We start from the raw sequence: 24,932 nt of genomic DNA, 5'->3' as shown, positions 1-24,932 counted from the left end.
TATCATTTAATTAAAAACAAGAAGACAAGGTCATTTTTATTCCCTGCCCATTGTCTGACCTTGAAGGGAATGACATGCAAAGGAATGTGACAGATTAAAGGGGCACTGATCCAGAGCAACTAAAGTTTAGCACCAGCAATCTAATTACGAATCCTAGCAGCAAGCTGGTCAGTCTCTGCTGGTCACCTTGGCAGAATTTCTTCACACATTAAACAGTGGGACATTAAGAAGGGTGGATACCCCTCACATGCTGTTATTTGAAAATATCCCTGGTTGTTCTTGTCTGATTGTAATAAAGTATCCCAGCAGTGTAGGCTTTTTCGGATTTTCTTATGTGTGGATGATATAATGACTGATCCAATTTGATCCTATTTCTGTGTTTCTTACCTCGATATTTAATCATGTCATGTAAAAATGTGATGTATATTACAGGCCTATGATATTAAAAATTGACATTTAATTTATTTGAATCCATAAATTAAACAACCCCACTTTGCCATTGCTAGAAAAATCTGAAAGTTTACTTAGGTTAATAGAATGTAATTTTCTGAATAAAATTGATAATTTATACTTATCCTGACTCATGCTTAATTGCTTGTCTTCTTCCTCTTGCGAACATAGTGGAACACTTGTATCTCCTTATTGAAGCTCCCTTCAATAAAGCGTACGTAAAATCACTAATCACTACTCACCAAGAGTTATCCCTTCTTCCTGTTTTGGCGGGAACTGGCGCCACCGTTCCCCCACATGCTTCACTTTCTCCTGAATATGAGCCCGACACTTGAATTTGCAGGGAAATCCAAAGTGTCTAGTGGGGAGGTTGGGAGGGCTTACCTCATGAGTCAGGATAAGTATAAAATATCAATTTTATTCAGAAAATTACATATTTTTCCTTATCCTGACTCATCCTTAATTGCTTGTAGAATCCGACGGAATAGGTGGTGGGAAAAGCACTTTAGGATTTATTTAGTGAATTTTACGTCAATATATACCCCCCTACGGGAACTTCATAATGGCACTGTATGTACTGCTAAACTCTGCTGCTGTTAGCAATCGTGTTCTTTCAGCTGCCTTTTGATGGGGGGACCACAATTGTTAACTTTTGGTCCTACTTTTTCTGTTAACATTTCAATGTGGATTTAGCGACTCCATGTGGAGAAGCGACCCTTGCTGTACGAGTAAACTTACAAGTACTGGGTTTATCACTTATGCTAGTCTTGAGACGTGCATTGAGACTGAAGCAGAACTCCGCTGAGTGTAGGCTTGATAAGTCATGTCTTCTGTGAGGAACTGTCAACTGTTGTGCAACAACCAGTGGGCCGAAATGGTGAATACCTGAGACGTCCTCGGTGGCAATATCTCTCAAGTAGTGGTTTGCAAACACCGTGTCTGATTTCCAGAAGCAGCCCTCCATGATCGTGGTAAGCGAGCAATTCCCATGTAGAGCGAGTGTTGACGCCAGCGCTCTAATTTTGTGTGGGTTGGAGGCTCTTGGAGGATCGAGTCCTGCTGCTTTGTAGGCCCGTAGTATGACAGTTCTTATCCAGATTGATATCGTAGTGCGGGAGACTTCCGTCTGTGTCACTGTTGATAGCGGGACGAAAAGTCGTTTAAACTTGCGTCTCCTTATTCTGGATCGATGTAGATAAACTTTCAATGCTCTCACTGGGCACAAGGATAAGTCAATCGTATCATGTGGTCCGAGTATGGAGGATAAGGCGGGGACGTGGAATTGTCTGTCCGGTTGACCTGGCAGTTGATTCTTAGCGAGGAAATCCCATCGCAGTCCCATATGCACTGTGTTTTGATTTTCATCAAAGTGCGTTCTCTCGTAATCTTGAGCATGAATTTCCGACATCCTGGCTGCTGTTGCTAGGGCTAGCAGGAACAGCGTTTTCTGTGTCAAGAATTCGAAGGATGCCGTCTCTAATGGTTCGTAGACGTCACTTGTGAGATGTCTGATAACGATGTTGAGGTCCCATGCCGGAGCTTTAAATCTCTGTTTTTGGTCCTCCAATTTATAAGAGCGTAACAAGGCCAGTAACTCTGGTACTTTCGTTAGCTTGGCACCCGTCCTCATAGTAATAACTGAGCTCAATGCTGCTAGGTACGTTGAGAGTGTAGGCCCTTTTAGTCGCTTTGTTTGCCGTAGGTGACAAAGATAGTCCGCCACTTGAGGATGTGTTGCTTTTCTAGCTGAAAATCCATTTCTAGCAGCGTAGGTCTCAAAGCTGCGCCACTTGTCGTCGTACAAGTTGCGTGTAGAATTGCGTAAAGCAAGCGTGACTGCTTTCGCCGCTCTGGCGGAGTACCCTCTCTTGTTTAAACATGCCTTGATACAGTCCACACGTGTAGTTGGAATGCCCCTGGGTTGCCATGCGCCTGCTTTGTGTGAGGATGTACTAGTAGATTCGACCGCTCTGGTAGTTGCAGTATTGGTGGTCCGAGTTCTTGTATGAGAATGGGGAACCACATTCTCGCTGGCCAGTAGGGCGCGACCAAAATCAGTTGGAGGTTCCTTGTCTGGCTGATTTTCTGTAACACAATGAATGTTGTTAGCTGATTGTTGAAGCGTGTGGCGAAGAGGTCTATCAACGAAGCTCCTATTTCCTTGATGATCTGTGTGATCTCTGGATGGAGCATCCATTCCGTCGGCGATGGTTGAGTTGGACGGGAGAGTGCGTCTGCTAAGACATTCTGGGCTCCTGGAATGTGACATGCTCTTACATGGATGTTCAGATCGTCGATGAGGTCGAACAGTTGAAAGCAGAGATCTAGTAGGTTCAATGATCTTGTTGAGCCTTGCTTGTTTATGTAAAACGCCACTGTAGAGTTGTCTGTGTGTACCATGAGATGCGCATTCTGTATAAAGGTGCTCCAATGGAGTATGGCGTTGATGACTGCTTTCATCTCCAGCATGTTGATATGCAGACTTCTCTCTTCCTGGTTCCATATCCCGGCTGCCACATTGTTGACGAGATGTGCTCCCCAACCTTGGAGTGACGCGTCCACGTATAGATGAGTCTTGAACTCCGGCTCTGCTAAAAAGATGCCTTCGCAAACATTCAACCTCCGGGTCCACCATAGCAGATGAGCTCTGAGGTAATTCGGGAGACCGAAGGGTTCTAGGTCGTCGAGATGAGCGTTGATGAGGACCTGTAACGGGCGTAGCTGTAGTCTGCCTCTGGCTGTCATGTCTTGTGCGGACGTGAGGAGACCCAACAGACACTGCCACTGTCGTAGTGGCCACTGAGAGAGTAAGGCTTGAGGGATTGTCTGTTGAATCTTGAGCCATCGGTCCTCTGGCACGACGATACGGTTCTGCGTTGTGAGAAATCTGATGCCTAGAAACTGCAGGTCCTGTGTAGGTTCGAGGTCCGACTTGAGTAGATTCACTAACCATCCTAGCTGAGTGAGTAGATTGATGGTGAAATTCAACTGTAGTCTGAGACGCTCTGGATCTTGATCTACTTGAATCCCGTCGTCGAGGTAGAATGCACTGCGTAGCCCTCGATGATGTAGATATGTGACTATGGGTTTCGTCACTCTTGTAAACAACCAGGGGGCCGATGATATTCCAAATGGCAGGACCTTCCATTGGTAATGTAGCCCGTCCAGTGTAAATCTGAGGTACTTTCTCGAGTCGGGATGGATAGGGATATGCAGGTAGGTATCCTGTAGATCTATGCTGGCCAGGTAGTCCATCGGACGGACGAGGTGGATTAGTTGAGGTAGATGTATCATGCGGGACGTGGGAGGTCTGCGTAGATAATCCCTGTTGACCGTGCTCATATTGTAGATGAGTCGGAACTTTTCTTTGAAGGTTTTCTTTGGAACCAGGAAAACTGGGGAGTAGAAACCTGGTGTGATGTTGACTGGATCCACGATTTCTAGGGCCCGCTTGGTTAGAAGAGATGAGACGGCCTCTCGTAACTTCTCTATCTGATGTGTCTTGAAGTTGAACTTGTGAGGGTAGACTGTAAGCGGTGGAGCGGCCCGTAGTTGAATTCAATATCCGTGTCTTAGGATGTTGGATACGTATGGATCTTGTAGTATTCCCCAGTTTTGCCAGTGTAGTTGTAGACGTCCACCCACTTGGGAAGGTTGTACAGGAACGGCTGGGGGTGGAAGACTCCAGTCGTTCCGAACCCGTCTTTCATCGTCAATAATCCCTGGAGCCTCTGGGTGCCCTGCCTTGTCCGGATCTTGCTCTGTAGTTGCCGGTAGGGCGGCGAAAAGAGTCTTTCCCGCCTCTGGAGCTACCCACTTTCTTGCCCTCTGTATTCCAGGAAACTTGGATCTTCCCGAGTAACGCTGGGATGTCTGCCTGATGACGCTGGCCAGAGTGTCTATGGACTTGATCATTAGGACCTCTCTTGAATCTTTGGTAACTTCCTTAGCAACTTCTCCAGCGAAGACGGGGCTGTGTAGAGTGACTTAGTAAACTGTTCACTCCAACTGCAGGAGGCGAGGAGACCTTGTCGACGAGCCAGAGTCAGCGCTGCGGAGATGGATGAAAGGTGGTCTGTCATGAACTGTTGGTCCTTCTTCTGCATAAGGAGGGCCGAATAAATCATTCTATCTTCTTCCGCAGTGGAGTCTCGAAACTTGGCGATGAGCGTTTCGTTGACCGCCTGAGATCTGTTGAGGCCGAAGAACATCCGTCTGGTCATAGTTTCCACTTGAGCCAGCTTCCTGTCCTCAATCTTGTACGACTTGGCCTTGGCATCGCTGATGACCTTGAAGTTCTCGTCTATGTCCTGAGCTTTAAGGAAAGGATCCATGTTATGAGAGGAGAACTTCCTGGCGTTGAACTGTGGTAGGTGCGGCGCCTGGGCTTTCGTGGCTTACTGGAAGGCTACGTCCAGGTTCTGTGGAACCGCTGCGATGGGATCAGTCGGGGGCAGAGTGAGCGTGTCGACATCATCCTCTCTCATAAGATAGGTGTGAGCCGGATTATCGTCTTTAGATGGTGAAGCCAAGTCCAATCCATTAGCCATCCAGTAACGTATTTCAGAGTCCGAAAAGATGATGCCGCCATCATCCTCAGTGACAGGAGTGCTGAGTAAGGGACGTTGATATTCCTCCGATGGTGAACGAGGTGGAGTCCTACGTGACTGTGGTGACCTGGGTGGAGATCTACGTGGAGACCTGCGCGGAGACCTGCTCGGAGACTTGTGGGGCGAACGTCGTGGAGACCTGCTCAGAGACTTGTGGGGCGAACGTCGTGGTGACCTTCGTGGAGACCTGCGTGGGGATCTGCGTGGAGATCGGCGTGAAGATCGACGTGGTGAGCGGCCCAGCGACCTGTGCCTGTAGGGTGACCTGCGCGGGGACCTGCGCGGAGATGAGCGACTGTGGGTTCGCGAAGGTCCTGGTGAATCCCTTGACGATCTGCGGGATGAAGATGTCTTGGATACTGTAGCTGAAGTCCTTCGCGAAGGCCTTCGCGAACGCTGAACATCTGAGTCCGCATCTGGGGATTGGCGACTGCGTTCGCGAGGCTGGTTGTCCGATCCAGAGTCCGGGGGATGAGCGATTCCTCCTTCGCGAACATTGCTCGTCCGAGTCCAAAGCAGGTGAAGATCGTGATGGCCTTCGCGAACGCCTTCGCGGATGCTGATCGTCCGAGTCCTCCACAGGGGATGGTTGAGTCGACCTTCGCGCAGGCTGGTCCGGGAGTGCAGTTCTGCTGGCAGAAGTCACGTTGATGGCAGGCCCCTCAGAGATGACGTCTGCGTTGGAGCCTTTGCGAAGGCTCGGGACCTGGGCTGGCTGTGACTTCTTTTCCAGGCCGTAACGTTGCTCGATCATCTCCATGATCTGCTGGGAGAACTGCTGCATAAAGTCGCCCGGGTTGCAGGTCTGCGGTGGTACTGGTGCTGCCCTTTCTGCGGTGATGGCGACGGGGCCCACTGGACGGTCATCTGTTGTCAGCGTTGATACCTCGGGTTGAGAAGAGATCTGCCCTGAAGTCACCGTAGCTGAGACCGGTCGTTTCTTGCAAGGAACCTGTGGGATGATGATCGGTTGATCATCATACAGACCCTGTTCTGTCAAGGGAACAATCTCGGCCGAGAAAGTTCTGGTTGTCTGCGCTGACTTCCCCTTGGAGGTGGACGCTGCCCTGGGGGGTGCGGAGTCTGCGCTGGGTGGATGACGACCTCCGAGTCTTAGACTGCGACGACAGGATGTCTGGAGAAGCAGGTCTCTTCTTGGAGATGGCGGACTTCGTCCCACGCCTCTCCTCCGAGGGAAACCCCAGCGGAACACCAGACGGTAGGGGGTCGTCAGACAGCAGTTGACTGGTGAGGGACTCAGCTGAATTATCCATGACTGGATCAACCCTTCTCGACCTATCTGCGGCACGTCTCAGGACGCAAAGAAGGTATTTATTAAATGCACAAGTAGATAAACACTTGCAATAATTGCAGCGTGCGCTGAAAGAACATGGTACCGTGCAGCTAGGGCATATTAGGTGCGGGTCAGCAGCAGAGAAATGTAACTTACATTTGGAACAGATTTTCATGAACGTAAACTACTGAACAAACACGGACTACACCATGAATAAACAGTGCTAAATACAATTAAATATCAAATCATATTGATGAAGGATACCAGCTAAACCTCTATAATAGACTAATAGAGGTAACTGACTAAGTAATAAAAGGATATAGTGCCGTAAGGAGACACAGGCGCTCTCACAACCTGCTCACAGGGCGAAGAAGGAGAGAGTGAAGCACGTGGGGGAACGGTGGCACCAGTTCCCGCCAAAACAGGAAGAAGGGATAACTCTTGGTGAGTAGTGATTAGTGATTTTATGTATGCTTTATTGAAGGGAGCTTCAATAAGGAGATACAAGTGTTCCACTATGTTCGCAAGAGGAAGAAGACAAGCAATTAAGCATGAGTCAGGATAAGGAAAAATTACAGTTTTTAACTTTAGTACTACTCAGCAAATGCTTATATGTATTTCTTATGCAACAATGAAGTTCCGTTCGTATTCTCAAAACACTGTCGATCCTTAAGTTTTTTAGGCAATTAAAATTGCATGCAATACAGCGATTCTTACTCCCTTGCTGTAACCCATGTTTGGTCGTATAAACCTACACCTTTTTATTTGGCATTCACTTGATGGTCTGTCAATGAATTTATAACAGGTATAATTAGAGGTAACACCACTCAGATTACCCTACAAAGGTTCTCATTTGGCATTTCTTGTGTCTGGAGTAAATATTCAGCATTATGTATTGAGGTCTGACGTGGCAAATGTATTACATGTTATGTAATATGCGCATGTAAGTGCAGCAAGTGGAATTATCAGGTGAGTTAAAAAAAACAACATCGATCAAAGGATTAACCGATAACACACTTATGGATTAATTACTTTTATCTTGCACAGCGGATGTGTCAAAAGGTAGTGTTTATGTTTGTAGGTTTACTAAAGTATACTGAATACACCCACATTCTGTTGTAAAGTGAGTAAAACCAACGTCCTTCCTTCAAAGGATTAACTGCCAATATAGTGATTGGTTACTTATTCTTGGCTAACTAAATTACTTTTTCAAAGAATGATGGACATTATGCAATTAGATGTCAGGTGTGCTATCTTGGGTAACCAATGAGACTATACACCTATATGAAAACAGTCACGTGACTAGTTGAGAAACTATCACTAGTTATATAACTTTTTCTCCTATTAGACTGCTGACATGGAACAGGTTTCTTTGTCAGCTGCAGATGAATGGCATGTCGTTCCTTTATGTGGATGTTGATGGATACATTCCTTGAACAAGGTCATGGCCTGATACTATTGCAATAACTTTAGTCTGTTTTATATTTGTATTTTGCTCTTATTCATTTGTTGTAGCATTCAACAGCATCATTCTTTCACTGTGAAGTGTAATGAGGTGAGGTTAGGTGAAATTGGGTTTTACGTCGTGCTTGAGAATATTTTGCTCATATGACGATGTGCATGCGTGTGTATGTGTATGTGCGGCTGCTTGTACTAGCCCAGAATGAAGCTGTTTTTTATAGTGCTAGCCCACTGAGATACCATGCCGCAGTGAAGCATGAATACCCCACTCAGACACATTATACTGACTCCGAGCCGACCAGTCCTTATTGTACCCATTAATGCCGAGCGCCAGACAGGGACCAACAAGTACCATATTTTAACATCTTTTGGATCGAACCCGCGACCTTCCGCTCTCCGGGCGGACGCTCTAACCACTACACCACGGAGGCGGTCGTGAAGTGTAATGAAACAGACAACATACACTAGGTCGCACATAGGGAGTGTGTGCAACATGATTCGTGTTGGCAATCCATAAAATATCTAGATATTACAGTCATGTTATAAAGTCACTATAAACAGATTGTGTACTTTTTTTAAAGTTTCCAAATGCATAACAATATAATAATAAATTGATTAAGATTATAAGGTAAAGTTGTGAATCTATGTATTTATATTTTATTTTTCAGTCATCACATTTTTTACCACTGGCAGATAAGGTTAAACCTCAATATACTGACAGTTTCAAGGTATGACCTTGTTTGACCTTATCTGTACCACTCACGTTTTTTGATATCCAACTTTTCAAAATCATAAACATTGCTTATTACCTATGAAATAAACTGAAAACGATTTTGCATACAAACCTTTGTTTTTTGTCATTATATTCCACATCAAACTCAGTTATGCGTTTTTATTGTGGGTCAGTATATCTATAACATAGTATACCTGCGAGACCTCAATACATTACGGCTCAGTATATCTATAACACAAAATACATGCAAGACCTCAAAACATTATGGGTCAGTATACCTGCGAGACCTCAATACATTATGGGTCAGTATATCTATAACACAGCATACCACAAGACCTCAAAACATTCATGAAATAGTAAAAACAAATGTCCATCTTTTCTGGACATGACTGACAGGTACACTTAATTACTACATACACTAAAACTACATACATAACTAGAAAGTTTTTTTACTCGTAAAAACATATGTCTCCCCCTTCCCCCAATTCAATGTTGAGACCTCAAACAATTCATTTGATTCCTTCAATTTCAAAATCTCTAAGTATGAAAATACATATTATTGATAGTATGTTATTTTGTTTGTAAAGTCTTAAGTATACAAAATTTGGTGAAGATGGGTGAAGTGGTTTTAGAGTTATGCTCCGAACACAAACCCTACCTTTCAAAAAGAGTAAGTTCAAATTTGTTGCCATTGAAACAGAAGAAATTCAATTGAAAGGAAAGTTCAAACCCCCAGAAAGCTACATGATAAGGAGAGGCAGTATAGCAAATTTGGTGAAGATGGATCTTTTAGTTTCAGAATTATGCTACCGAAACGAACTTTACCCTTCAAAAAGACAAAATCCAAATTGTTGCCATGAAAACAGAAAAAAATAAAATTGAAAAAAAAACCCTCAAACCTCCAAAAGGCACATCTACATGATATGGAGGGGCAGCATATCAAATTTGGTGAAGATTGTTCAAGTAGTTTTAGAAACAATGGGAACACCGACGCCAAGTTCAACTCTGACGCCAACGCCGACGCCAACATCAACTCAACCAAAAACAATATGTCGCCCGACCCCTCAAGAAACATGCAGTGAATATGTCTTATTGGTCATACCTGATAAAAGGTCTGGTCATCATGACAACTGTTTTCAACCACAGTGTTGGATGAACTAGAAGCAAGGCCTTGAGGTTCTTCCTTAACCTGTGGACAAAGACAGAATACAAAGAACTGTCGGTGAAGGTAGAGCCATCTAACTTCTCTCTGAGTGAATGGTGCAGATCCAGGTGTGGGTCTGTGAGTGAAGGGGAAAGATCTTGGTAGAGACTATGGAGTGAGATTGTTTGCGAATGGTAGAGACAAACGTCTGTGTTTGCGAGGGAGTTGGGTAAGTTACTGTATATGACCGTAGATAAGCTGAATTTTGAGGACCAAAACTAGCAATATGTAGAAGGGGTTGGCTATCTACATGTTACATTTTAGTCAAACTTTTTTCTGGTGCCAGTGCTGGTAAGAAAATGACATCGTGAAGACGTCAAATTTGCATTTAAACATCACTAGGCAAGACTATTTACCTTTTCAGTCTTAAATCTTTTGCTTGGCATTAAAGCAGGGATTAAGATTACTGTGTGTATTTGTCTCGTATACAGAGTGGGAAATAGCAATCAGCTGTGCAAATGTTTCCCCATGATCTACTGGTGATTTAGTTAAAACATACCCAATAATATATAACAATCTAAATTCTGATGCAGTGATCGGGAAAATATACTATCTGAAACTATTATTTCACAAAGAGAAATATATCCTAGCATTGCGTCATTTTAATTGCAGGTTTTGCTCTTTAAATGTTAACTTTTTAGAACCATAACTAAGGTTATGCGACAGCACTTTGGTGTAGTGCCGGAGAATTTTTATGCATGGAACAATTTGACTTGTCAATGATGTAATTTCGCGCGATTTCGCTTTTTCCACCGCAAAAACAGTTTGTTGACATGTGATAGTCTAGCGACAACAAATATGACTTTAGCGAAACAGAATGTATATCTGTACATCCATTTTCTGTCAGTTACACTTCATTTCGGATCATGAGTACATGGAATTTGATAGTGATTTCCGTGAATAATGCGGACCGAAGTTCTAAGTATCAGAGTGACACACGATTCCACCGCAGATAACAAACATTCTTGAATGACATTGTGTATAAAATTAATAAACTAGATTCCAAACATATGCCCAGATACGCAAAGAACATGTTTTATTAGGAGATAGTATAATAATAAGATTTACTTGATCCCCTATTTATAATGACTGATCACGACGAGAAGAGGAACGAAGGTTGGTGGTTCAGCTTATAAACAGTAGTTAATGGACATACCATTTCGATACTGATTTTATGGGTCAAGTTAGCATCTTGGCTTATCTGTGAGATCGGCTTATCTGAGGTAACATATGTTACCCTACATGCAACTAGCTGGACAAGATCGTAGACAACACTACCTCCTGTCTATCATCTGGTAACATTTCTTGAGCCATGAGAGGCTGGGCATCTGCCTGCGTGGCGTGGCTCCGTGGAAGTACACTATCATATAGTCCTCCGCAACAAGCTGCTCGAGAGTGTGCACCACATAACTGCAACATTCAATACAAACAAAACACATATCACAGGATCATCCTACCTGTAAGTCCTACTGCTGACACAACACTACAAGCTATGTATGTGGAGAAAGGAAAAGTGTAACTGGTATTTACCAGTCCCTTATTCATCACTGGTTCTTTAATTGTGTCATTAGCATGTTATTCTGGTTATCACTATGACATATCTGAACATCTGCCCAGGAAATGATCACAAGTGGATAAGAAGGTCTTAACTGTATCTAGAACGTTTGTAAACTATTGAGCATGTGATGGTGGTGTTTTTAAGGAAGGCTGGAGCAGTATACATCATACAACAGAAGGCAAGTGTTACTCAGTGTTACGCAAGCAGGCAAGTGAACTTTCTTGTTTTGAGTCTTGATAATGAGTAACATCAGCAACAAGGCTATGTAGTTCATCATGTATCGGCTGGCTGACAATGTGAATACAAGAAATATACCTCCTTTTTGTTTGCTGTTGGTTTGCAAAATAACTATGTCATGCAACCTTTGTGATTGTGGGTCACAGATTTATCAGTGCTCTCCTGCTTGCCAAACTTGCCAGAATTATATATGAATACAACATGCAGCAAGGATGGGGCCATGAAGTTTGTAGTACCACACAGTAGGTGAAACTTAGTGACTCACTATAGTAGAGAAATACTTGGCATGTTTACTGTAGAGTTGTTGTACTATAGGTGTCCTTCCATAATCAGTACATGTCAATGCACAAATGCTGGCCATCACTGAGAGTAAGTTCTAATATACAACTAACCTGATTTGAATAAACAGGGGGAAAAACAAGGCTACACACTACACAGGTAAAAGTTGTCATTGTGCCGTCTATAACGGAAATCTTATCAAGCCACCTAGGATGTAACAAGCTGCTGTCAGCAAAACTGGACAGCGACTGGGTACTTCTGTCCATGTGACCGCCAAGGATGTTTCTATCAGAGGTAAAGCAGTGTTCAGCCTAAATACCTAGGGCAACAGACATTTCAGTGGAATATCCTGAAAGGCTGTTGAGAAACCTTGGAACTTAGAGGGGCAAGAATGTTTCTGAAGGCCTTCATCTTGGGTACTGGCTCCCTGGTGGCTTGTGCTGGTAGATTTATAGTGTCCACTATCTGTATACATACATAGTATTTTTGGTCAAAGTCCAAACTCTCGGGAATGACATATCAGATTGTCTACAAGCCTTTGTACATAGAAGTTAGTTGTTCCAGCAGACTCATGGCTGGGGTAGCCTCAGGCTGGTAACAGTTCTCCAAACAAAAGAAACCAAGGTCGCTCAACAGAGGGTAGGGGACAGAGAGTGGAGAATTATAATAACATATAGTGCCTCATCAGCCTTTTTCCTGTTTGGCTGTACCATCTTGGCCTGTACCACCTTGAGAAGTGTTGACTTTGAGAATCTACTCACATCCCAGCAACTCATCCAAGCAGAGAGAGTGTCAACCATGACAACCAACTGTCTTACATAACAACTGGGGTAACAATTACGCCATCCCTGTCTTGCAACACACAACTCAGCTAATACTTACTTCAACAACAAACCAAATAATTCTATTAAAGAAAACACTTCCAAAACAGTTGAGTTACGAAGTCATTGTAACCAGAATGATAACAAAACATTATTAGACAAGAGTCTGCTAACACTACCAGTGCTAGAGAAGTGATAGTTTACTCAAATTGCACATATGTGAGAGTTGTGGGCAACTATGTGTAAACATAGGTACAGTTGCCAGTGAAAATCTGTAGATCTAGTTATAGTGTGAATACAGGATTCTGGAAATGATGAGTGAGTGAGTATGGTTTTAGGCCGCATTTAGCAATATTCCAGCAATATATCAGAAATGGGCTTCACACATTATACCCATGTGCGGAATCGTACCCTGGTCTCCAGCGTGACAGAGGGAAATGGGGATATCAGCATTAGTGTATATACTGTGTGGAGGATCTTATGCTATGTGTTTTGTGTTTTGTAAAAACATGAACCTGAACTCACTAGAAGAGGTTATCCATGACATAGTTGTAATCCTTGCGGCGGCGATCAGGGAGGTAACATCCAGAAAACAGGATTATTGCATTCAGACCATCACCGTAGTAACCTGCAAGTACATGAACATATGTAACACTCTTGGCAACACACACAGCTGTGAAGGGCCTGCCTCTGCTCACTGTTGGCATGCAGTGTAGCCTCATAACCTCTGATCACATCTGGTAGGTAAAATTATCTGTTTCGTGTGTACATGAAATCTCTTTTAAGTTCTGATAATGTCTTTTTGAAAGTTTGCCAGATGAACATAGGTTATCATGCGAGTGTGTTTTGGGATGGTTAAAATCCTGTATTAGGAATAAACATTGTATTTAGCAAGCCTTGGTGAGCTACATACATAGTGTTTATTCCTAATGCAGGATATTAACCATCCCAAAACACACGAATGTGATAACCTATCTATCATACAATGTCATTCTTACTTTATAATTGTAACAAAATGCGATTTCAAATGCCACAAATCATGAAACTAAACATCAAGAAATGTGCATGGATATATATGACGTCACAAATATGTGCTTAGTAATACACTACATCTTACGCTCGGTGACACAATTTTTACTAATCACTCAATTGACTGCGTTAGGTCATCTAGTTCCCAGTAAGTTTTTATGTTAAAGCATGTATTACTGTCAACAAATCTAGCTTACGTTTGAAAAATAATAACAAATTAGTGTGGAACTTCAGAAACCTTCAATTAACCATTTGAACAACAAATACACTTCAACGTTCGTGTGACATTCTGTACCTGGATTCTTGTGCTGTATGCTCGCTAACACTGACAGTCAGTCAGGGAACTCTTGTTGGTAGCTTCGTAAGCCAAAAAATTTCAATCTTCATCTATCATTACCTGACAAGAATTTTCTTAGATCAAAGCACTGACAGTACCGTAGCCATGACCGTCAATCCGGACTCAATCGCCGATTGATGGGCGTGATGTCATGTTTGTTTACACTGTGAAAGTAGCATCGATATCCATAAATGACACCAACGGATGCTGAAAATATCTGTTGGCTTTATCCTGCTGAGAACGCTATCCATTGTATGAAAAAAATCTTATAGCTGCTCACATTGTCATGAAAGAGTTCAGTATCATTGATAATTAGTAATTTGGCTGAATACCACTTACCATATTTGCAAATAAGCAATAAAGCCCCACATGGACAACTGCAAGACCATATACTGCACCTTTCATTATACCAAAAGTTTACAGGACAGTCCATAATATTTTGCACATTACAGTTTTTTTGTGTGAAAACATCAAGGCAGAAACCAAAGAATAACTAAAGTAACAAATATTGAAAACCCCCACCTTAAAACTCAGTTTCATTTTGTTGTGTATGGTATTAATAGCCATTTCTTTCTTTTCAGTTGTATAGGTGCCCATGGTACAGGGAATAGTGGTAGCCTTTTCTGGCTTTTTCACCTGCATTAAACCTTATGTAGCAGGTGCCAGGTACTGTGTGGCAGCCAGAGAACAGTCAGTGGTTGTACCTACCTCCATGTGACAGGACCTTCTTGCAGCCAGAGAACAGTCAGTGGTTGTACCTACCTCCATGTGACAGGACCTTCTTGCAGCCAGAGAACAGTCAGTGGTTGTACCTACCTCCATGTGACAGGACCTTCTTGCAGCCAGAGAACAGTCAGTGGTTGTACCTACCTCCATGTGACAGGACCTTCTTACAGCCAGAAAACAGTCAGTGGTTGTACCTACCTCCATGTGACAGGACCTTCTTACAGCCAGAAAACAGTCAGTGGTTGTACCTACCTCCATGTGACAGGACCTTCTTGCAGCCAGAGAACAGTCAGTGGTTGTACCTACCTCCATGTGACAGGACCTTCTTACAGCCAGAGAACAGTCAGTGGTTGTACCTACCTCCATGTGACAGGACCTTCTTGCAGCCAGAGAACAGTCAGTGGTTGTACCTACCTCCATGTGACAGGACCTTCTTGCAGCCAGAGAACAGTCAGTGGTTGTACCTACCTCCATGTGACAGGACCTTCTTGTAGCCAGAGAACAGTCAGTGGTTGTACCTACCTCCATGTGACAGGACCTTCTTGTAGGGCTCAATGACCTTCAGGTCAATCTTGTACTGTTTGTCCCCCACGGTCACTGTCTTCCAGTGCCGGGCATCATGCTTCTCCTCTTGTTCTGTATATTCTGGGATGGGGTCAATGTCATCCGGGGAGAGAACTGGTGTGTCATCTGTGCAACAGAATGTCATACATTAACAATATTCTTTTGAGATGCTCCCTTTTGTTCTGTATTTCCTTTTGCCTACCGGTACATGTCGGTATGCATGGAGCAGCATTTTTCAGTCTGATTACTCGTATGATGATGTATTAATAATGCTTGTCAGTACACCAATATAATATGCAAGTATAACAAGTATAACTAGCTGAAACATCTCCCTGGCCCTGGGGAGGTGAAGGTCTTCGTCAGTTCCCTACCCCTGGATTGACTGCCACCTGTTTCTTATACTGGGCCAGTTCTTCTCCCCTACTGTCAGACTTTACCAGATGTTCACGCTTCTATTCACACAGGGAATGGGTTTTTCTATACCTAGCCTCTCCTTTTCTAGAATATTGTTAAACATGGCATCACATTGAAACAAACATAACAAATCTGAGAGAACCATGTTGCTGGTAAGCAAAAAATAGAAATAAATTGCTGACAATCAATGAAATATGAAAGTAAATTAACAATGTAATCTAAGACCTAAGGAGTCAAAGAAAGGAAGCGTCTGTTCAGTAATGAGTTCATTCCCCACCACCAGCATTACCACTCACAAAGAAATGGGAAACTTGTCAACAGGTGAGATATTGAGAAAAAGTGCATGCACTCGTAGCAAACATACTGAATGCATCATACTGTGACATTGTGCTAGCTATTGAAGCTGGAAGTGTCCCTGAGTACCTAGAGACAGAACCGCCCTGCCTGCTGCACTGCACGATAAAACAAGAAGTATTCAGCTTGGACTCAGTACCCTGTGTGTCTAGCACATCCATGTTACACTGCAGCAGTAGGCTAGCACAGTGAAACATGGGGTTCTTGGCTTGTACAAGCAGACACACACATACCAACACACACGAGTGTATGGCGACATCTCTGTAATAACCCTCTAGAGCTATGATCGAGGCACACTTTTGTCTGATCTTAAAAGTGAGAATAGCAGTCCTGGGGCACCAGATGTATCACTGACCATATAAAACCTCAGCATCGTAGAATACTAAATCTTAAATTTCATACATGATGGTGCTCAGTTAACTGTAAGAATTAACCGGCTTGAAAAAAAAACAGTGCTAAGCGTTGCACAATATTTTTTTATATGTACAAAAAAAACCAGCAAATTTTGTATGTTTTTCTTGTAACCCGAATAAATCAACTTGACACAACTTGACACAAGTTACTGCAGACCGTCTCAATAACACCTCGATATATCATGTTTGCAATTTTGTAACACAATGTGAAATATTGGTTGCCATTAATGCTGAAAATCAATTTTCAGCTAAAACATCAAATGATGACAGAAAATTATATCTTCACAAAGTAAAGTTAGGTACTGCAAATTTGATGACCTTTTGTTTGATGTCATGGCTTGTTTGATGTATCTAGCTATGTCAGAAAAACCAAACATTCCTATATTGAACAATATATATCTCACCTAATATTCATTCACAGTATGAATAATCTCAAACTAAATCATCAAGCAATTCAACAACATACACTCTACATGGACAAAGGTCGACACACTGCCCAGTGAGGCTGTTGCTACAATGAACTAAATCATCAAGCAATACAACACCATACGTTCTACATGGACAAAGGTCCCCACACTGCCTAGAGAGGCCATTGCTACAATGAACTAAATCATCAAGCAATACAACAGCACCATACACTCTACATGGACAAAGGTCCCCACACTGCCAAGTTAGGCTGTTGCTACAATGAACTAAATCATCAAGCAATACAACACCATACACTCTACATGGACAAAGGTCCACACACTGCCTAGAGAGGCCATTGCTACAATGAACTAAATCATCAAGCAATACAACAACACCATATACACTCTACATGCACAAAGGTCCCCACACTGCCTAGAGAGGCTGTTGCTACAATGAACTAAATCATCAAGCGATACAACACCATACGTTCTACATGGACAAAGGTCCCCACACTGCCTAGAGAGGCCGTTGCTACAATGAACTTAATCATCAAGCAATACAACAACGCCATACGTTCTACATGGACAAAGGTCCCCACACTGCCTAGAGAGGCCATTGCTACAATGAACTAAATCATCAAGCAATACAACAGCACCATACACTCTACATGGACAAAGGTCCCCACACTGCCAAGTGAGGCTGTTGCTACAATGAACTAAATCATCAAGCAATACAACACCATTCACTCTACATGGACAAAGATCCACACACTGCCTAGAGAGGCCATTGCTACAATGAACTAAATCATCAAGCAATACAACAACGCCATACACTCTACATGCACAAAGGTCCCTACACTGCCTAGAGAGGCTGTTGCTACAATGAACTAAATCATCAAGCGATACAACACCATACGTTCTACATGGACAAAGGTCCCCACACTGCCTAGAGAGGCCGTTGCTACAATGAACTAAATCATCAAGCAATACAACAACGCCATACGTTCTACATGGACAAAGGTCCCCACACTGCCTAGAGAGGCCATTGCTACAATGAACTAAATCATCAAGCAATACAACAGCACCATACACTCTACATGGACAAAGGTCCCCACACTGCCAAGTGAGGCTGGTGCTACAATGAACTAAATCATCAAGCAATACAACAGCACCATACACTCTACATGGACACATACACATGTACATATATGTTCATATACATGTGACCCGTGAAGATCCGGGGTAGAATAGGTCTTCAGCAACCCATGCTTGCCAGAAAAGGCGACTATGCTTGTCGTAAGAGGCGACTAACGGGATCAATGCTCATGCTGTTGATCACTGGATTGTCTGGTCCAGACTCGAATATTTACAGACCGCCGCCATAAAGCTGGAATATTGCTGAGTGCGGCGTAAAACTAAACTCACTCACTCACTCACATACATGTTGGAATATGACAAGTGTTAATAGTGCATAACTGCTAACACTAGTACAAACAACGTCTCTTCCTCTAAACCCACCAAATGTTGTAGGATGACAACTAGTTCCACACGACTTGCCATACACAGAGAACACCCTTGGCTATATCAGCCACTTTCTCAAATAAATCAGAACTTAGTTCTTGCTACGACTTAACACATATCTGACATACAATATAGGTCAGGTCCGCACGACTGTGATCCCACAATCAGCCAAATCCATACCCGACTGGAAGAGTGACAGACGGAATGTATTTTTCTAATCATTCCACCTGAAAAAGGTCACCACAGCTACTTCCAGCAACAGTCATAAGCTATAAGACGCCTTCCTTCAAAATCAACCTCTGTTTCATGCTTCAGTGTGAGCAACATTTCAAACAGAAGATTTTTTCTTAGTTGTTTGAAGTACTGCAATACATCTATTAGACATTCCAGAATTTTCATTTCTTCAGTCTTCAAATTGTTATGAGAACTTTGTCAAAACATTATCACAACATAGTCAGAAGGGGAAGTTGCAAGTTTCAAACTTGTCATTTCATTGGTGGGTCAATGTTACTGACAGGACCTGCTGTGTGTTGTCCTCAGATCTCTGTTTATTGGTGGTGAGAGCTAAGATCTGAGTTTAATCAGATTGGAAGAGCCACCACCCCCAGCACAACAATTGGCCTCTACTGTTACCCCAAGGACCATGAACAAATCCTACCACAATATATAAGAACATGCCTTCTAAGACCTCATGCAATATACACTGATCATTTACCTTTCAATTTCTTTATTCTCCCTGAAAATTAACACAACATCATAATCACTTACTGTGCCATATGCTAATAATAAAAGCTTGATGATGCATCCTTACAGTGTGTGACTATCAACTAGTGTGTGTGTCAAATGTGTCAAATACTATGCGTAACTATCAACTAGTGTGTGTGTCTGTCAACTAATATGTGTGTCTGTCAACTACTGAGTGTGTCTGTCAACTACTGGGGATGTGTGTCAACTACTGGGTGTGTGTGTCAACTACTGGGTTTGTGTGTCAACTACTGGGCTTCACTGTCAACTACTGGGTGTGTATGTCAACTACTGGGTGTGTCTGTCAACTACTGGGTGTGTCTGTCAACTACTGGGTGTGTGTGTCAACTACTGGGTGTGTCTGTCAACATACTGGGTGTGTCTGTCAACTACTGGGTATGTGTGTCAACTACTGTGCGTGTGTGTGTCAACTACTGTGTGTGTGTGTCAACTACTGGGCATGTCTGTCAACTACTGGGTGTGTGTGTCAACTACTGGGTGTGTCTGTCAACATACTGGGTGTGTCTGTCAACTACTGGGTTAGTGTGTCAACTACTGGGTGTGTCCGTCAACTACTGGGTGTGTCTGTCAACTACTGGGTGTGTGTGTCCGTCAACTACTGTATGTGTCTGTCAACTACTGGGTGTGTCTGTCAACTACTGGGTGCGTGTGTGTCAACTACTGGGGGTGTGTGTCAACTACTGGGGGTGTGTGTCAACTACTGGATGTGTGTGTGTGTGTGTGTCAACTACTGGGCGTGTGTGTCAACTACTACGTGTGTGTGTGTCAACTACTGGGTATGTGTGTCAACTACTGGGTGTGTCTGTCAGCTACTGGGTGTGTCTGTCAACATACTGGGTGTGTCTGTCAACTTCTGGGTTAGTGTGTCAACTACTGTGTGTGTGTGTGTCAACTACTGGGCATGTCTGTCAACTACTGGGCATGTCTGTCAACTACTGGGTGTGTCTGTCAACTACTGGGCATGCTTGTCAACTAGTGGGTTTGTGTGTCAACTACTGGGTGTGTCTGTCAACTACTGTGACTACACTGTGTTTGGCTATAATCATTTTTGTGTTTGACTATGAACTAACCTGAACCCCCACAGCATGTGACACTTACTTTCCCATTCAAGTTCACCCAGGTCACCTTCTTCAAGGTCAGATGGTGTGTCAAGGTCATGGGGGGTTTCAAGGTCATCTATATCTTCCAATACATCCCCTTCACTGGCATCTTCATCACTGAGCAAGTTGATGTCTGGCACTATTTTCTTTTTGGTAGGCCCATCTGCAGAGGCTCCAAGTGTTTGTGGCCGAGCTGTAGGAAATGTACACAAAGAGGATACACTACTGTCACACCATCTGAGGACACTCCCAAATATCAGGAACTGCTAGCATCACCACAGCAACCTACTGCTGCTGCAAAAGAGTCCTCCACCTCCAGAATTAACTCACTCTGACTAACTGCGAGAATCTTAAGGCATTACATCGTAACCTGATATTTTGATGTATAATTTGTTAAAAACAAAGACTGCAGTTGCCGAAACATTTGTGTTTGTGATAACTCTCTATAGGGGAGGTGAGGAGAAATTGTTGGACATATGTGTATGTGTGATAGATGGGCAGATCTGTGTGTATGAGTGATAGATGGGTGGATCTATGTGTATGTGTGATAGATGGGTGGATCTATGTGTATGAGTGACAGATGGGTGCATATATGTGTATGTGTGATAGATTGGGTGGATCTGTGAGTGTATATGAGTGATAGATGGGTGGATCTGTGTGTATGAGTTATAGATGGATGGATCTATGTGTATGAGTGATAGATGGGTGGATCTATGTGTATGAGTAATAGATGGGTGGATCCCAGTGTATGAGTGATAGATTGGGTGGATCTGTGAGTGTATATGAGTGATAGATGGGTGGATCTGTGTGTATGAGTTATAGATGGATGGATCTATTTGTATGAGTGATAGATGGGTGGATCTATGAGTATGTGTGATAGATGGGTGGATCTATGTGCATGTGTGATAGATGGGTGGATCTATCTGTATGAGTGATAGATGGGTGGAGATATTTGTATGAGTGATAGATGGGTGCATCTATGTGTATGTGTGATAGATTGGGTGGATCTGTGAGTGTATATGAGTGATAGATGGGTGGATCTGTGTGTATGAGTTATAGATGAATGGACCTATTTGTATGAGTGATAGATGGGTGGATCTATGTGTATGAGTAATAGATGGGTGGATCTGTGTGTATGAGTAATAGATGGGTGGATCTATGTGTATGTGTGATAGATGGGTGGATCTGTGTGTATGTGTGATAGATGGGTGGATCTGTGTGTATGTGTGATAGATGGGTGGATCTATGTGTATGTGTGATAGATGGGTGGATCTATGTGTATGTGTAATAGATGGGTGGATCTGTGTGTATGTGTGATAGATGGGTGGATCTGTGTGTATGTGTGATAAAGATGGGTGGATCTATGTGTATGTGTGATAGATGGGTGGATCTATGTGTAAGTGTGATAGATGGGTGGATCTATGTGTATGTGTGATAGATGGGTGGATCTATCTGTATCAGTGATAGATGGGTGGATCTTTATATGAGTATGAGTGATAGATGGGAGGATATATGTGTATGAGTGACAGATGTGTGGATCTATGTGTATGTGTGATAGATGGGTGGATGATTGTGTATGAGTGATAAATGGGTGGATGTATGTGTATGTGTGATAGACGGGTGGATGATCTATGCATATGTGTGATAGATGGGTGGATCTCTGTGTATGAGTGATAGATGTTAGGATCTGTGTGTATGAGTGATAGATGGGTGGATCTATGTGTGTGTATGAGTGATAGATGGGTGGATCTATGTGTATGAGTGATAGATGGGGGATCTGTGGTTATGAGTTGTAGATGGGTGGAGATATTTGTATGAGGAGGACGATAGCGGTGTATGGATGGATAGACGGGTGGACGTATCGGGCATGATCTCGATACGAGGATATGATCTGCATGATGGATGGATGGAGGATCCATGCGGCGGATGAAGGGAGTGGATCTGATGGTTGGATCTATGGAATGAGCGGACGAACTTAGTGATGCGGATCCAGGCGGAGGATGGAGGATGGTGGTGTGATAGACGGTGGATGGATGGTGCGGAAAGATGGATCCAGCGGATAACCGGACAGATACGGACGATAACGGCGGATAGACGGTGATGGATCCCAGGATCGATAGACGGTGGACGACATGCGGAATACGTGGATCCAGACGGAGGATCCAGTACGTGCGGACCCATGGATGGAGGGCGGATGTAACGCGGATGACGGATCGATCGGACGCAGCGGAACGACATGGATCCGGACGGTGATGGATGGCGGATCCAGGCGGACGATAGATGGTGGATCCATGGCGGCGGACACGGAATGGACCCGGATGGACGGACGTATCCGTGGATAGATGCTGATCCATCAATGGCATGGATGGATCCATGAGGCGGATCCAGGCGGACCGGGTGGACGGACGGATGGATACAGGATCCAGGATAGACGGTGGATCCATGCACGATGGATCTGGATGGACCCGGTGGCGGACGGCGACGGACGGACGGACCCATGCGTGATAGACGACAGGCGGATGGACGGCGGAGCGATGTATCTGGCATGGATGGATCCGCGGCGGAGAGAGGATCTACGGCGGATCCCCCAGGCGGACGATAGATCCGCATGGACGTATGGATAGATCATGGACCAGATGACAGATGAGCGACAGACGGCGGATCCGAGTGAGGAGTGATAGATCCGGTGGACGATCCAGCGGTATGGTGCGATAGACGGCGGAGTCCATAAGGATCTGATGGTGGATCTATGGGTACGGATCTATGGATGGACCCAGCGGAGTGGATAGATGGTGGACCCGAACTGACCCAGGATGGATCCAGACACGGACAGATGGACCCGGTGGACCCGTGAGTGGAGTGGCGTGGATCTACGTGCATGCGGAAAGAGCCGGCGGATCCCATGGATCTACCCACGGAGGATGGACGGATCGGCGACCATGGATGATGGATCCTATGGATACAATGGATCGGAGGAACGAGTGGACGGCTGATCCCATGCATGAGTGGATACGCATGGACCTATGGAGGTGGATATGGATCCAGTGGACAGATGGATCCAATGAGTGGATAGATGGATCCCACAAAGGATGGTGGACCCATGGATGGATGGATCTATGGAGGAGTGGATACATGGACCCATATGAGTGGACGGAAGGAATGGACGGATTCCACGTATGTGAAGGATCCCAGTGGATGGATGGACGGCATGAGTGGATGGATGGATCCCAGTCCAGTAGTGAGTAGACAGGGTGGACCCATGTAGTGGCATGGAGTGGATAGATGGTGGATCTAAGGAGTGGATAGATGCATGGATCTGTGTATATGTGTGGATCTATGGTGGATCCATAGCCGGAAGGATCTGATGCATGGTGGACCGAGCGCATGAGTGGAGGATGGATGAAGGAGTGGAGGATGGTGAACGTGGTATGTGGATAGATTGGTGGATCTTGTGAGTGTATATGAAAGTGGAGGGATGGTGGATCTGTATGAGCAGGTAGATGAATGGACCGAATGAAGGAGTGATAGATGGATTCAGTGGTATGAGTGGATGGTGGATCTGTATGAAAATAGATGGTGGACGAAAAGGAGGATGGTGGATCTGAAGGATAGATGGTGGTCTTGTGGATGGTGGATCTATGTGGATAGATGGTGGAATTGGATGGTGGATTCAGGTGGATAGATGGTGGACGAAGGTGGAAAGATGGTGGATCTATGTGCATGTGGATGGGTGGACGGAAGGTGGATGGTGGATTCATGTGGATGGTGGATTCATCTTGTATCAGTGATGGATGGTGGGATCTTATAAGTATGAGTGGATGGACGATACGTACGGAGCGACAGACGTGGATCCATGGATAGATGGACATCGATCAGGTACGAGCGGATAGATATGGATCCTGTTCCATGATGATAGATCCGGCGGACGATCCATGCATGCGGATAGATGGGTGGACCGGTGCATGAGCGCGGATATAATAGGGATCCAGTGGTATGAGCGATAGATGGTGCGGATCCCATGTGTGTGCATGAGTGGATAGACGGTGGATCCATGCAAAAGGAGTGATAGATGGGGATCTGGAGCCAAGTGAGCCGGTAGATGGGTGGAGATACGGTACGAGGACAGAGGGTGGATCTGGTATGCGGATAGATGGATCCGTATATGAGCGGATACGGGTGGATCCACGAGTGGAAAGACGGTGGATCCAGCGGACCCAGGCGACGGATGGATCACGACCGACAGACGGTGGACGGCGGAATGCGGATGGATGGCTGATCCAGCGGACCGGCGGAGTGGAGGATGGTGGACGGCGGCGGATGGATGACGGAGCGGATCTATGCGGACCGCGTATGCGGAAGGATAACGGCATATGGATAATACGGCGGACCCGGCGCGGAGTGGATGGAAGGAGTGGACGACCCTATGGAGTGGATGGACATATGAAATGGAGGATGGATCTATGGACATCAGGCATGCGGATATGGATAGACGGATCCAGCGGACCCTGTATGCGGACAGACCGGACCCAGCGGACCCATGGACCCAGCGGAGCGGAGACACATGCGGATCCAGCGGACCCAGTGGAGGATGGTGGATCCCACGCGGAAAGACGGTGGACGGCGGATGGACGGCATGCGGATAACGGATGGATCCA

General features: G+C 44.4%; 1 protein-coding gene across 6 annotated transcripts in view; it reads right to left on the bottom strand.

The window, feature by feature from the left end:
- Positions 1-24,932, bottom strand: part of LOC124260266 (protein prune homolog 2-like) — a 57,246-nt gene that overhangs the window by 15,588 nt on the left and 16,726 nt on the right. For 5 of the 6 annotated variants that reach the window (XR_006894043.1, XM_046694522.1, XM_046694521.1 and 2 more), the window contains exons 3-8: positions 20,276-20,470; positions 19,128-19,148; positions 15,262-15,429; positions 13,173-13,275; positions 11,031-11,162; positions 9,651-9,737 (exon numbers count right to left, since the gene is read on the bottom strand). Coding sequence is in view for 5 of the 6 variants with exons in the window: in XM_046694522.1 (XP_046550478.1) it covers positions 9,651-9,737; positions 11,031-11,162; positions 13,173-13,275; positions 15,262-15,429; positions 19,128-19,148; positions 20,276-20,470 (706 nt within the window). In the remaining variant the exon portion in view is untranslated. The remainder of the gene's footprint in view (positions 1-9,650; positions 9,738-11,030; positions 11,163-13,172; positions 13,276-15,261; positions 15,430-19,127; positions 19,149-20,275; positions 20,471-24,932) is intronic. The other variant, XM_046694523.1, reaches the window with a different exon arrangement.

Source organism: Haliotis rubra, unplaced genomic scaffold, assembly GCF_003918875.1.
Source record: "Haliotis rubra isolate DU_JTF1 unplaced genomic scaffold, ASM391887v1 Scf758, whole genome shotgun sequence".
NCBI classification, from domain to species: Eukaryota; Metazoa; Mollusca; class Gastropoda; order Lepetellida; family Haliotidae; genus Haliotis; species Haliotis rubra.
The sequence above is the reverse complement of the archived record's forward strand: the minus strand, read 5'-3'. Positions and strand labels throughout refer to the sequence as shown.